General features: G+C 37.9%; 1 protein-coding gene across 3 annotated transcripts; it reads right to left on the bottom strand.

Annotated features, from left to right (window-relative positions):
* Positions 1-3820: 3820 nt before the first annotated feature.
* Positions 3821-15288, bottom strand: LOC117410375 (protein transport protein Sec23A). Of its 3 annotated transcripts, none has more exons than XM_034016826.3 (20): positions 15045-15288; positions 12004-12239; positions 11495-11552; positions 11280-11366; positions 10586-10822; positions 10405-10487; positions 9321-9465; positions 8902-9060; positions 8684-8799; positions 8448-8571; positions 8229-8309; positions 7801-7890; positions 7335-7441; positions 6905-7058; positions 6700-6777; positions 6202-6363; positions 5863-5949; positions 5564-5719; positions 5116-5181; positions 3821-4840 (listed from the first exon to the last, which is right to left on the bottom strand). In XM_034016826.3, exons 2-20 carry the CDS (start codon positions 12222-12224, stop codon positions 4751-4753), a joined length of 2301 nt encoding a protein of 766 aa, XP_033872717.1. In that variant the 5' UTR covers positions 12225-12239; positions 15045-15288; the 3' UTR covers positions 3821-4750. The 3 variants fall into 3 exon arrangements, with proteins under 3 accessions (XP_033872717.1, XP_034777697.1, XP_033872718.1); XM_034921806.2 differs by lacking the exon at positions 15045-15288 and adding an exon at positions 14729-14828; XM_034016827.3 differs by lacking the exon at positions 15045-15288 and adding an exon at positions 12589-12713.
* Positions 15289-15678: the final 390 nt, after the last annotated feature.

The following is a 15678-nucleotide window of genomic DNA, read 5'->3' as shown; positions in this document are numbered from 1 at the left end:
ATGCAGTGGTCTTTCATTATTTCACTACATTAAGCATTAAAAACAGAGAAATATTTAAACTGGTGCAGAAGTGAAGGGCCCTCATATAAATATAGCACATTTATAACTAGCTTAGGCGGTTTAAGACAGTGGTAATCAGAGTCTGTGAACAGCGATAAACGTTTACTGTCAATAAGGACTAAATGTGAATTAACCAAATTCATGAACTAGCGAACCATCAAATTACAAGGGGGAACTGTGTACTTTTTACATCATTTGAACCAAATGGCAAAATGTCCTGTTTGTGTTTTTCTTATTGTTAGAGGGTACAAATACAGTATGTAAAATATCAAGGTGCATTCACGAGTATATGTAGTGGATGGATCTTTTTGACTTGTTTCAATATCAGGAAAAACAATTACACACACTGCAGCTGTTATTAAATTTAGATTGTAGCCTCTGTTTAATAGATCAATGGAAAACAAAGCAAAACCACTTGGTCAGAAAAGAGGGACGTTTACTGTAATACATTAATCCTAATGTGAACTCTAAATGAACACTAATGGACCAATTTTTCATCCATCCTGTCTTATCTAATGTTTTCTAGGAAAAGTACAAACCAAAAACTGAAGATTACCACACACCACAAGTAAGTTCTTAATGAGTCATATTAACATCACAGACATGTTAACCAAGCTTTACAGTATCACAGAACGCTCACATTCTCACTACTTACTGTATTTTCAAACCTGCATCTGTATTCCCATACAGCATTTTACCACCCCACCTCTTTGGGAGACAATCTCCAGTAACCCTTTTCTGTTAAAATCTTTCAAGCTTAGGAAATCCTAATGCTAAACACGGTCAGTGATACACAGATAAAACTATCATATGAAAGCCTAGAACAGTTAGTTGTTTGTTAACAGTAAAACAGATAGAAGCTAAGATTTATCTGAATTATGAAGGGACATGGTATAGGCTGCCTGTATCCCAGCAAACAAGAAACTGAGGACCCCTGCCTCATGCATTTTGAAGCCAAATATTCCAGAAGACAATTACTGATCTGTCTACTGGAAGCAATTAGTGACTAACAGGGGAAAGCAAAAGCTTTGGAAGATTGTAGCATCAAAATGGCATCAATCAATCAATTACACATACACTGAAGTGAGACAGTCATAAAGCTGTGCAGGTAGTCACAGTCTACGGCTGTTGCCAGTGCTTGACGGGTCCTCGATTTCACAGTTATGGATACTCCAGCACGTCACTGTCATTTTATGGCCAAAAGCCAGCTAACTGCACTAAACCTTACATACTGCATGGTCAATCGCATCACACATTTAGCCCCTTTGCCTGTCACTGACTCAATCTCATAATGTACCTGCTTCCTTTCAGGTCACTCCTAGAGGCCACAGCCTTCCATTTTCAGTGTGCTAGAGCCACCTTCAGTCTGCTTTCCATCTTTATTATAAATTTGCTTTATCCTCTAACCACTCTCCTCTAAAACAAATGCAGATTTGGTTTACCAGTAACTTTTTTGGCTGGTTTAACAGACTCCAATTAGCATGTAATGTAACATTAGATAGGGACTCCAAAAACATTGATCATGGTTTATGAAACCACATTTCTAATGTATGTTTTTATTTATTTAGCCGGGACAGAACCCTTGAGATATACATCTCATTTCAAGGGGGTCCTGGCAAGAAAAAGCTGCAAGAAATAACATTATAACATTACCAGCCTTTTAGAGGTTCCCAGCTAATCAATTCAATGACATCTGTCTCTCCATGTCGGTCTCCATTTTTTGTTTGTTTCATAGTCAAGACAACCCATTTGGAAAATGTTTCCCTTGTTTAAACAACTGATATATTGTACTGCCTCATGTGGTGTATGGGGTTTGCTTCTTGTGACAAGAAAACAATAAAACTGTAAACATAAATACAAAACCGCTGTTTATATAACCCTTATTTCAATGCACAAAATGTTACAGCACAGGTGTCCAAGGGCTATGCAGAATGCACGTGTAAACGTTCACTTCAGTTCATTATTGTAGGCTTTGAGCTAGTATTTAACTCTCTTTTTCAATTACAATTCGGCGGTAAAGGTTCATTTTTCATCATCGCTGCTGCTGCTTGTTGCCGCCTCAGCAGTACTGCTGGAGTAGGACTGCAGGTAGTTGTATATTCTGGCTGAATACGGTACAAAATTCTCCCGGTAAGCAATCGTTGATTTAACCTGAAGCCCTTTTACTTTCTCTTCTTTGGGCTTGGGTTCAGCTAGGGAATCATCATTAAGATCTTTTGCCAGTGCATCTGATAAATAAGAAAAATAGAAAAGAAAATGGATTACTGACATTATTAAGCCAAAACAATTACACAATAGAATATGTAAAACATTCACACAAGACACCCTTTTACATAAATATATTCAATGAATTGTCTATTGTTTATTTGACATTAGTGTACTAATGCGAATACAATAATGTGTTGTCTATAGTTTAATAGCTTTATAATAGACGTATAGGAACACACCCCGGTCCAAATATCCTCATCGACAAACATATTTTTAGTCACAGATTCGTTAATTAACCGTTTGTGTAGAATAAGAAACTGGTTGTTTAAGGGTCTAAAGTAAACAATACCATTGGCAGGATCATCAGTTTGTTCTTTTTTTTTCCATTTCATCTCTAACTGGAAATATCCGTATGTTCCAAGCATGGTCCAAATTCCTACTGCATAGAGCAGCGACACCCGGACGTTCCACTTGACAATATCCTTCAAATTCATTGTTAGATCATTTAATGAATGAGAATCAAAGTAAAAAAAAAACAGTTCTAGTAAAAATGCAAGATTTTCCTTGAACGTGACTTTGTGTTTCAAACACAAGCATACGACTTCAAGGGCGCATCCATATTGGAAACAACAAACTTAGAGGTCAAGCGCAGATGCAGTACGTTGTTAGGAGCTATACCGATTGGTGTACTGTACCCTCTAGTGGAGAAACGAAATGTACACGACAAATTGACCGACCATACAAAAAACTGAAAACTATGGCAAGACGTTTTAAGTTAATTCTCGTTTTTTTTTTTTTTTAATATCCAAAATGTATTTTTGATATAAAAAAATACGTAATATAATTTTAAAAAACAAATCCATCCTTGTTTAAGTGCACTCACAAGTCTGTTTTATGTGAAATGAAGTTTGGGGACCACTGAGCAGTACATTATTCAGCACTCAGCATAGCAACATCTAATAATACAGTTTAGTAGCATTTAATTGATGTTAAGCTTTATATTTATTCAATGGTTCAATTGTCTTCATAACACCAGTAACCTTAAAGCAGAGCATATTTATTTGTAGTTGATTATGATAAAGTTAGGTCAAGTAAACTATATGCAAGAGTGTGTTAACTAAAAAGAATGTAAGAATTGAATATACTGTATATACCAAATTTAGATTTTGGTGACTATATATGGTATAAGAAGACCTTACTGAAATATCCAAAATAAAAGGACTGTTCCCACAGACTTGTGAAAATATATGCCAAAGGGAAAAATGAGATTGAGGAAATCTGACTATAAATATACATGTATATTACAGGCCCGCTCTGCTTTTCAAGTTTTTAATGTCTTTTAATTTATTTCATATTAATTGTATAGTATACCTGTTTAATAAATAATGAGTTGTTCTAACTAAAGAACAAAGCACCAAACAGAGTGGCAGCTTTCAAAATCTTAAAATGCAGGAATAATGATAGCAAGAACCCAGTGATAAACTGGATATAGAGGATTAGGCCAATAGGCTTTTAACATGGAGATAAGTAGTAGTCAGTCATCAGTCAAACATTAGCATAATTATATATTTCAGCACAATTGCTTTAGAACACATTTCCTTTACATTAAGACTACTGTACCAGCTAGTTACATTTCACTTGTTATTTTCATCATAACCACATTTAAACAATACTTCACATGTAATGCACGTATGTATTGCATCTCTGTAATCATTTATTTCCTGTTAAAGTAAAGCAAACATGAAGATGTTTTATGTTAAATATAGAAAATAGCTTTTCAGTATAAACAGGTGAGATGGATAAACATTACATTTGGAATGAAACAATACTTCAAGAATACGTTTTCTACCTATATAAAATGGTGTTTGGACACATTAATAAATTAGACCGTTGCATTCCAGATTTCCTATGCATTTTATAATGCATGTACATCTCATACTGTGCACAGCTAGTCCTTCAGGCAACAACAAATTAATACATTTTGCAAGCGCATTGGAAGACAACACGAAATACGTCATTGTATTAAAGTTATTACATATTGCTTGGCATTTACCTTCTTTAGTCAGTAGTTTAAAAAACTAAAAAGGTTACCAAGTGTGCTAAAGTTCAGCACACCTGCTCGTAAACTGTCCTTTGTGACATTTGAAGGTGTTTTAAAAAGTGATATCACTATCATTTTAAATAGAACAAGAACAGCTGCTTAATACATTTATGATCAAATCTTTTTAGAAAAAAAAGCTGCATGTAAGTAATGTAAAAAGGCATTAGGAATGTAAATAGGTGGTCGGATTATTTAAAATAAGCTGGTTTCAAAACTGGAAAATGATGTTTTCCCCCCGATCAGCAGTGGTGAGCCAAACTATTGTATCATTGAACAATAAATACTTTCACAATGGTTGTGGGCTACAATAATTCAATTCAATATTTAGGGTTTGAAATGCTGACAGTTGTTTGTAAAATTCTTCAATATTTTTCATAAGAATCATGATGCACTGGATACTGCCAGTTTCTTCAAATGATCCATGAACACTTGCAAGCTGACATCGTCTGTTAGGATCGGGGCTCCCGTTTCCTGCAAGAAAAAATATATAACTCTATAAAAATACTTGATTTATAGAATTAAAAACTTCACAAACCTACAGATCTAATTTGGCTACTAGGAGATATCTTCCCTCTATTTACTTTCCTTACGCTTTTATTTAGTAAACCTACAACAACGGCAACTAAACATACATAAGCAAATACCCTGCTCCTTCATCTTCCAGTGACACATACTGCATTATCCTTTGTTTTACCCTAGTAATTTTTAATATAGCATGCCACGCATCTAATCAATCAATCACTCACCTGTCCCCATGCGTAGAGATTGTTATGAGTCTGTGACGGGTTCACTTTGGAAAGAAGGAATCGAGCCTGTAAAAGACAAAACAAAAGAAATACGGTTCAAAGACAGAAGAAAAACAGCGGTGAATTAAGGAATGCGTGGTTCTGTCGCTTCCCTATGAATCTGAATTTCAGAACAATTTTGTATTAGATCCAAAAACTAGACAAATAAATATGAATACAGAATTAGTATAACCTACTGTATTCAAGTATGACACAGGACATCAGTGAGAAATATCAAGCCTCAACTAATCATCCAGCATATATTCAGACTTGACAACATTTTAAAACTACAGGTAGACAAAATTAATTGTATCAAAATGTTGGGTTATTTGACTTCTCCAACAGCTTTCTGTCAGAATTTATGATCATGTGTCTAAACTAAACAGATGAAAATCCAGTATAAGCATACCTGGCTGCCACCGTGTTCTGTATCAACGTATCGAGGCATGGGGAAGCGTGTCTGAAGGATTTCCTGAGCGTCATCCAGCGGGGCCTGAAGAAGCTGCTTGAAGTTTTCATACTCTGCCATCTCCTGGTAGCCTGCTTTACGCCACTGTGCAATAGTCTGTATACCAAAAAAAAAGTTATATATTGCAAACTTCCTTTTAATTAAAGTTCTGTTACTTTAACTGTTAACCGTACATTCCTGCCAAGCAGGAACCTGTTCTTGCAAATATAAAGGATTCTAAGAGAGTACAGAATCCGTACCTCTCCATGGTAGATGACAAGCTGGAAGAAGGTGTCCATAAGAAGGATTCTGTCTGGTAGGATGCTGCTGCTGTCGAGGAGCACAGGCTGAAAGATATCAAATCAGAACAGTGAGACGTTTTCATTTTCCAAGTTATGCATAGTATAACATATATTTTTCTTATTTCCTATTTCAATCATCATACCAGATTTCTTGGGAGTCTCAGAAGGCGGACAAACAGGTTTCTGACATGTGTCACCTACCAATACAGTTTACAATGATACTGCTCCAGTCTTTCAGAGAAGAGCTAGCAGCAACGTTCATAAGAAATGATAAACGGTGATGGTTCCTGCACTCACCTCAGGTGGCCCGTAGAAGGAGTAGGAATAAAGGATAGGCTGGATCATGATCAGTGATTGAGTCAGGTCCTGTCGCACAAAGTGATGCCGGTAATATGAAGACTCATCAGGGCTGTTGTTGAACACCTGAAGGAAGGGTGACCTCCGCAAGTGGAACATAAACTAGCAAATTGAGGAGAAAAAACATATTAGCCAATATTTCCAGCTAACATAACTTCCAGTTAGCTTATTTCGTTAAATTACTGTTTTATTAAAAGTTCAGAAAGGTTATATGAAGCATCTGGCACGAAGTAGTAATTTATCATTTAAAAAACATAATAAATGATATTGTGCCTTAGTCACGTTCTGACAAGGAAAAGAGATATGAATCTAGTAGGACCTGGATTCATATTGACTTCCACTACTATGCGTGGAATCTGTGATAATCCAGATGGCCTGAACTTCAAGCATTATTAAAATTGAAAAATGTAGCAAAAGTAAAATTGTCTTTGTTTGTACCTGTGGATAGAGGGAAAAGGACTCCGACAGCCTGAAGGAGTTGGGGTCGTCTTTATGGAACTGTCCGAACTTCTGACACTTAACACAGAAATGAAAAGGTAAAATTAACACACCCTTTGGTTATGGTGAAAACATACAACGTACAGAGTAAAATACTTTACAAAACCAATATTAATGTTAAACAAATATGACTATGAGCCCTTACCAGTCTGATTAACTGCCTGTCGAGCCATCTAAGAACATCAGGACCCTCTTCAGACTCTGCTCTGAAAACTCCCAGGCGTGCCATCAGCACTGCTGCCGCCTCCTGATCAAACGCAGCTTCGATATGCTGAATCTGGGACTGTGCATCTGCCCAGCTGGATGCAGGAAAGCACTCACGTTAGGACATGTTTTACCTTAAATCCCCAGTGTTAACCTCAACCCTAAACGATCATATTATGAACCAAAAAGTGATGGTTTATCCTGATTTACAAACAAAACCACAACACGGCACGGTGTAGTCATTTTAAATAAGGTTTTGTTATTGTTAGTAATTGGGTGTTGATAGAAAGTATCTATTAAGCTGCTTGCGTGGCAGTGAATGATGTTCTCAAAATCTTTTATGTAATACGAGGCCAATTACGGAAACTTACTTTCTAGCTACTGTCGTAACTCGGATTCTCTTCTGTGTGCTGGAATGCTGGTACTGTGTGATGAACTGAATGGCTCCTCTGCCACCTTGAGGGACTGGTGCATTGTGCTGAACAATAAAATAAAAATACCAGCTGGTTATGAAGAGACATTTAATTGGGGTTAAAAAAATAAAAACACAACATGTTATTACGATATTCCATATTTATTTATTTTTTTAATTTAGACCCATCTCTTTCACCACTATATAAGATCACACCTAATCCTTAGGCTTCACACTTCTGCTAGATCTTCAGTTTTCTTATCAATCTGGGTTGAATACAAACATTTCTGGTGCAGGTGTAATACAAAACGTTTTTCATGCTGACAACTCAGTCCTGCAAGACTCTCAAATAGCTTATCAGTAAAAAAATACAGAAAGAAAAAAAAAAGTTTACTGCTGTAGACAAGAAAGCTAAAGACACTGACCTGATTTACAACTTCAAAATACATTCCCAGTGTCGTGAACTGATTGATGCCGCAGATCTTCCACTGACTCGTGCCTCCCAAACCCAGTTCCTAACAGAGAAAAGACAATACTAAATAACAGACAGAAATATCCATTTCATGCACGATACAATACTCCCCCTTTACAACACTGTAGTCAGGAGCCATTGTTCAGGGACTGTGCTACTTGTATTTTGCCTTAGAACTAAAATGAAAATGGTAGTGGACTGGCATTCTGGGACAGTTTTGAGCTGTGAACATACTACCTGCAAATCACTTTAAAAAGGGCTGCCTTATAACACGGGAGCCCTGCACGTGATATTTATCAGTGATCAATAACAATTCCCAGAAGATGAATGTTTTAGGGCTACTCGTCCAGGTTCTTGAAAGACTATGCATTAAATACTCACGGTTTCAGACACACATGGCCCCTTTGCATTTAGAGAGACACATGGACCAATTGCTCCAGAAATCTTCAGTTCCCTTGAAGTCTGAAATTCAATAAAATATACATGTTAGAATATTTATTTGAACTCATTAAAGCTTAAAGTGTGCCAGGTGGTAATTTTCTGTACACACACACTGTCCTTCTGTTACTTTTAACAAAATATATAAATATAGAATCTTACCTTAACCTCTAATTCTCCTCCAAAAGCCATTCGGAATTCACCATTGTAATCTTTAGTGAAAACCCTCTGGAATGTCTGCTTGAAGAGGGATGTATTGAAGGAATCACCCATCACAATGTGACCCCTAAAAACAAGATTAATAAAACATCATTTAGCATTATGGTAATGCAATTATTTGCTTTGCTACTGTAACAGTTACTAGTCATGGAATTCAACAACCGAGGAAAGCAACTAACCCTGTAAGATTGGAGCAGCACTTCATCTCCAATAGCCCAGTCTGATCCAAAGCACAGGCATATATATCGATACAGTGGCCATTCACTGCTGAACGGCTGGCCAAAGCTTCATAGTACTACAGAGAGAGAAACAGTATTAAAACAAACAGTAATACTACAGGTCAGAAACAGACTAAGTAGCCAGAACAAATTATGAATATCAAAATGAAGCTGCAAACCTTTGTGGCCTTTTTCAGATGTTTGGCATTATCCTTCTCAATGTCGTGCCAGGAGCGGATCGGGGTCTTCAGCTCGTCTCCAACCACCATGCCAGGGCCTTGGGTGGGAGGGCCACCAGTGAAGAGCATTATACGAGCTCCTGTGTTCGGGAGAGTACCCTGGATAACAAAACACAACAGAAAAGATTGTCAGAATCATAGCTGTCAGCAGTTTTCCACTTGTTCTTGACGATTCCAACCATCTACTAGCTAAAAAGAATCAATCCTTCCCAAAGCAGAACTAACGGACTTAAAGCTGTAGTAGTAACAGCAGTAGTAGTAGTCACAGCAAACTACCATGCGCCCCAGAACAGGCCATTTTGTTGGTGGTGTGAAATGGTCCCTAATCATGTACAGTAAGTGTGCAAGCTGAAAGTTACCTCAAGCAGGCCCACAGCAATAGACAAGGCAATGCCAGTAGATCGCAGGGGCCGTTTTCCCTGCGGCACAGGCCATGGGTCCCTCTGAAGCTCACCAAGGAGGTCTGTCAAATTCATGTCGATCTTATGCACAGGCTGCAAAAACCTAAAGCATTAAAAAGAAACATTTGATTAAATTCCTGCTGTAATTTATAATGCAGACAGAAGTAGTAATTACTAGGCTGGCAAAGCTGCTATTACAGTACACTAGGGGGTCCTGCGAGGGTCTGATTTTTACGACCCGCTTCCGACCCGGACCCGCTACTACAGGACCCAACCCAAACCCGCAACCCTCTGCAACACTGTCTTCTTACCCGCGACCCGACCCGCTTTAATAAGACCTGCAACCCGACCCAAACCTGCAAGTGTTTGTCCTTTACCTACTGCCTGCTTCGAATCACATTCACACACGGATATCTCTACCATTCTCCACAGATTGAGTTTATTCATAAGGATATACAGCATGGTAGCTTTCTCTAGTGGTCTGGATATATTTTAACATATTAACTACCTCTACTTACTTTACTACAAAATACCTGTCTATTCCTTTCATGACACCAGTTGAAAGGGAGCTACACCTGTGCTTTCACAGAGATGTACCAGTTTTGTGGCTGTCGTACACAAAAACATAATGACAGGTTTTACAAGCAATGAATCCAGTAACATGTTAATTATTTTCATTCACTATGATTCCAAAAGAATTCCACACTTCTGATTTACCTCTCGAACTATTATCCACTACATGATATAAACCCTGCGCTATCTTTTGTTTCACCTCATCCACAGACAATTAATATCACCAAGCAGATGTGATAAAATGATCTTGCGATGTATCAAACAAGCGAGAACACTGCTTAGTCAGCTGACTCCTCCCTAATCACCTCCTGCTTTAGTGCAAGAAATACCGGTACATTTACCTTCTAATACGTTATTTGGGAAAGGGTTACAGACAAGTATGCTGAAAGGACATAAAATGTTTCGTCCCCGACCCGATGCAAGACTCTACAGTACAATACCTTTGCATGCCTTTAAATATTCAAAGTACCTGCTGGAGATGGATCGATCCTGAGGCTGTGCAGGTCTTCCTTGCTGAACTGGTGCTGCTGGTTTAGTGAGACCCAACATTTCCTGAAAAACAAATATATGTAAAGAAATGTAAGGTATGCCTGCTCAGCCACATTTATCAATATGCATAAAGATCTGCTAGCAAGTGTTTGTGTACCAACCTGTATCTGTTTTGCTGACAGGTCCTTGGTTCCTCTGAACACATAGCTCTTGGAGATACCCTCGCAGCTCAGCTCGTGGACCTGCACCATTCTGCCAAAAGTAATCAGGCCAACCAGGGCATTGGGAGGCAAGAGACTCAGAGACATCTGTAAGGACTCCTTCAAAGCCTGAAGGTCCTCCTCTTCCAAGCATATGTCCACAACATAAAGGAAGATCAGAGGTGTCTGGGGGCCACGCTGTAAACCAAACAAACAAAAACCTTTACATTCAGGGGAGTTTTCATTGCATCTGTTATCTGTATCTACTGGCAGGATACATGTACCCAGTTATATCCAAACTGTTTGAAATACACACAGGATTTGTAAGATCTAATAGGATAAAATGCTAATTTCAAACCCAGAACGGGCCTATAAAGTGTATCCCTTGTGATTCAATCTATAACCCTTTCAGTCCAGGTTAACTCAAGGTCCCGCCTTATCTTGCATATTCCATTGGAAATCACTTTGGAACCTCACAGGACACCTAGGTCCCAGTCTAAGCTAATGTATAAATATATGTAAAACATTTGTTGTCCTGTTCATGTATACTCAATAAAGGAGTTTATTCTTCAGCTCAAAAAAAAATTATTCAGGACTGAAAGGGTTACATTTAACACCCCAGTGTACATACACCGGTACTTATTTTTATATTTACCTGTACAATGTATTCAATGGTAGAAAACTGTGGCATTAATTCTGCTGGCTGGTTGCCTTCTGATATCCCGGCATATGCAGGGGGAAACTGGAAAAAAAACAAAAAGAACAATTTACAAAACGGAACGGGAAACAACAGAAACCAGCAGAGACACTACCATAAGAAAACGTGCTTTGCTTAAGAATACAAAATATACATTTCAAACAAACACTCACCTGATTTCTCTGGAAACAAAAGTTACATGCCCATAATTTGGCTCTGTAGTCAACTTGGCTGCAAGGAACAAAAAGAAAAAAAATTGCTAAATTGCTGAAGGCAAGATGTTGTTGTACACTACTTGATCACTGAGACAAGATATCTTAACTATGCATACCTGTTTAGGGAAAGGCTACTTACACAGAATTGTCTGTCATTTCAAAGGAACTTAACGGCAATAACCTTATATAGCATATCTTGCCTTACTATTGAAGTTGTACTATACTCTGTTAGACACAGTACATGAAATTAATCATATTTACAGGTTTAAGTACTTATGGTTACGGATCTCAATATTTACAACCTTGTGATGTCTTGGTGAAAGGTATTACTATAGTACAAAATCACAACATGTACTAACTGTGTGTGTACAATTTATTTTGCACAGGTTTTAATACATGTGTTGACTTTGATGAACGTACAATCTACATAAGATTCTTTAGTAGCTGGAAATAACAGCATGGCATACCAGAGTGGGTTGAGGACTGCCTTGCAGGTGGGTCTGCTGCAAAGCACAGGCTCGTACTGGACTGGAGGGAGGTCTGGACGCTCCTTCATGGGTGTGAAAAGGCAGGAGAGGGGCACCACCATCCTGGTGGCCTCCAGTCGACTCGAGGGCCACACGTTCCAGCTGAACCGCACGCCATCCCTGTCCTCGTTCTGCTGGATAAACTCCTGGTACGTCGCCATGGAACCTCAAAGGAGCTGCAGAGCGAGAGAGCTTTCTATAAATTATTTCTTTTTATAATAATTCACAGTCATGTTTGTATTCACTATAAATCTGTATATTTTTAAAGAACCAGAGGCAGTCTTCCTTGGTGTCTCAAAGACAAAAAGAGAAAAAACTCACTTCCATTAAGATTGCATTCGATATTTATTGTTTAACAAAACAAAACCACAAAAACAAGAAGCACAGAAACTACTAGTTGACTGTAGTAGTTGTTAACATATGTGACCTTTGAGTTAAAGAGATTTGAAATAGCTTTATTTGAAGAAAATTACACCAATAAGTTAGTGATCTTATAATAATATCATTATTATAAAATATACATACCAGTACTCACAACAAATACTTTTCCCTGAACGATCAAGCACCTCAAACAGTATTATCCTCACTCAACAGTGGTGTTCTGTAATCTGACACACTTCTGCGGACGGGGCGCAACTTAACAGCTTGGCCAAGACACTGGACCAATCCCGTGCAACAGGATATACAAACACTTACTATGTCAGACGGTGACCCGTCCTGCAGCTTTCACAATGTGATACGTGTGAGATACGGATATTTTTATACTTACAAAAGCACTTGTGCGTCCCTGAAGGTTGACACACCTAGATTCTGAACTTGAATAGCACAGAGAAGCTCACTGCTGTTATAGTGGTGACGGTTTGCAACGCACATTTTGCATTCATTAACTGCTATTATGCTTGAGGCAATACCTGCATTGTGTTACCTACGTCAATTTAAAGTATTTTTGTCCAGTAAACATTTCGACTACCTCACAGGTGTACCTCCAGACATAAAGTTCCAAAAACAAACACAGCTATTTTAAAATAGCTGTTCTATGTTTAACAAAATAAGTTAACCAAGTTGATTCAAGGTTTATTATTATACATGATATAGAAATCCATGCCCTCTGAGACAATACAGTAAAAACATAGAACACATCACATTAATAGACCAAATGCAGGGCAAGAAACCTCCACTAATCCTGCACCTGTTCTGGGTTTCAGAACTCCCCTTGCAGGTACATTATTGAAACCAACAGGTGCCAGGAGTTTGAGAAGTTCAATGGATAAGCAAAATATGTTTAAAATTGGGTTAAACTCCACAACAGATGGTTTGAGGATTCATAATGTAGTCAATTACTTACCTAAACCCTTAACTGATCTAATCATTTTCTTAAATTAGAACTTTTTAATTGTTTTCAGCTCCTAAGCTCCATACTTTGCTGCTGGCACTTTTTTTCTGGGTTTTGCTCAGAGTTCACTTGAGTTCAGCTTTTTCTCTAGAGTAAAATGTGGATGCAGCAGGATTTTTTGCAGTATCTCCTCTTTGTGAAACCAGCCACCACAAGCTTACTCCTACAAGTTTGGAGTGTTAGTTTTTTTTTTTGGCTTGTTTTATTCACATGGCCCTGTCTTGCCATATGGACGCTGACAAATGTTAATTTACTTTATTTACAAGTAGACTTTCATTCACCGAATACGTTGATGTCAGAATATCAAAACGGCTTACCACAGCCACCACATATTAAACAGTCTACCCACAATAATGGCCTTGCAACACCATATCTATTTGACTGTTTACACTGTCAACCACACAAAAAGTGTATCCTGGTTCCCTGGACTGATGTCCCAAAGCAGGAATCATGTTTCCCACACCAGTTAAATCCACAGGTAAATCTAAGTTCAGCATTATCCTCTTGATTCACAGTTTATTGTTAACTGTTTTTTGATGCCTGTTCTAAAGGGCATCATTGCTGCTATTGTAAAGAAAACAAAACTGTTTTGCCAATACAGTGTTTATTTGCTACGTTCCCCTTGTAGAGCCATTTAGCTATAGGTATCACTGTAGACATGTTTTTTAGTATTAAATTTAAAAATCATCATATCCCCAACACACCATATGCTTTATGGCTGAAACTCTTAACATAAACAGCTGTGGGATAGTGACAAAAGAAATGAAGGTTTTATACAGATCCACAGTTCGAGATAAGTGCTGTTAGTTTAAGAGCTAATCCTGACCACAGGACCAAAGGTTTAAAAATAAATGATGTGGCAGCAGTGTATTTAACCATTGCATAAGTGTTTGCTACGCGTTTCAAGGTCTGCCAACGTGGAGATAATCGTTTACGTTTTTAGAAGCAAAGTATGTATTTAAACACGGACAAGTTCCTGTGACCACTCGTTACAACCAGTATTTTAAACGCTAACATTTTACTTCACATGCTTTTTCGGACCGGTTGTCTGGTCAAAGAAAACATTTTAACCAACAAGAACAATTTTACACACATAGTGTCGATTGCAAATAGAAATCCTGCACTAGTGTAAATACCATCAATGGGGCGACTGTAGCGTATACTTTAGCATATGTATGTCAGAATAAGCTATCGATACACAGATCTTAACTTTTGTAGATAAGGGCTCAAAGAAACAAACACTAATTTAAAAAAAAAGTACTGAGATTTCACCTGTTCACGAGTTACTCCCCTCCCCCAAAAGAACACAAATGAAGACGTCTAAATTGGAAATGTCAGTTCCGTAGCTACTTTGCTGTGAATACGACCGGCAGAATAAATCCATGACCAGACGATTAGTACATAATTGTTTTTGGTGACAGGCAATAACGCTACTGTATGAATCAGAAACGCAACTACAGTTCAGCAATTCCATTCCCTCAAAGCATAAACTACTTCCCCCACACCCCTCCCGGTATAAGGCCATCAATATCAAAGCCAATCGCAGGCTGTACCGATCAAGCAGCGGCCTGTTGTAAAATTGACCTACCTTAACAAGACGAATTAAGAAACGAGCCCTGGTGGACTGTAGTTTTAATGTTTGTTTTTCTTTAAACCCAAAACTTCGATGGAGATACAGAAAATAATACTGACAAATGAATGACCAAGAGCCCGAATAGCTGGTTCCCTGCTGTATCCTGGGGAGTGGCGTGTTTCTACAATTTTGTTAACGCCATTAGTATACGTCATTCGGACGTCACTGTCAATAGTGGAACGCCACGTCTGTGAGAGTCTGAGCGAAACCTGCTGTAAGAAGAACCGTTTGGCTATATATATATATATATATTTAAACCCTGATATGCAGCATCTATATTTCGCGTGTGTACTGAGTGATAATAAATTGTATTGTTTTAATTTATTAAATATTAACTCATTTAAAACATTTAAAAAATATTTTTTCAATAATATACATTCCTATTCTACTACACATTAGTATTGAGTAATCTGAGGAGTGCAATTATGGGCTCTGAAGTTATCCTTGAAGCACTCTTGCCATCCATCCTATAAACCAAACACATATACTGATGCAGCAGCTGGAGGACTATTTATTTCTTAGCAGACACCCTTATCCAGAGCAACTTACATTCAATACAAAATATCACAGTGCAAAGTATCACAATATA

This window comes from Acipenser ruthenus, chromosome 6 (assembly GCF_902713425.1).
Source record: "Acipenser ruthenus chromosome 6, fAciRut3.2 maternal haplotype, whole genome shotgun sequence".
NCBI classification, from domain to species: Eukaryota; Metazoa; Chordata; class Actinopteri; order Acipenseriformes; family Acipenseridae; genus Acipenser; species Acipenser ruthenus.
The sequence above is the reverse complement of the archived record's forward strand: the minus strand, read 5'-3'. Positions and strand labels throughout refer to the sequence as shown.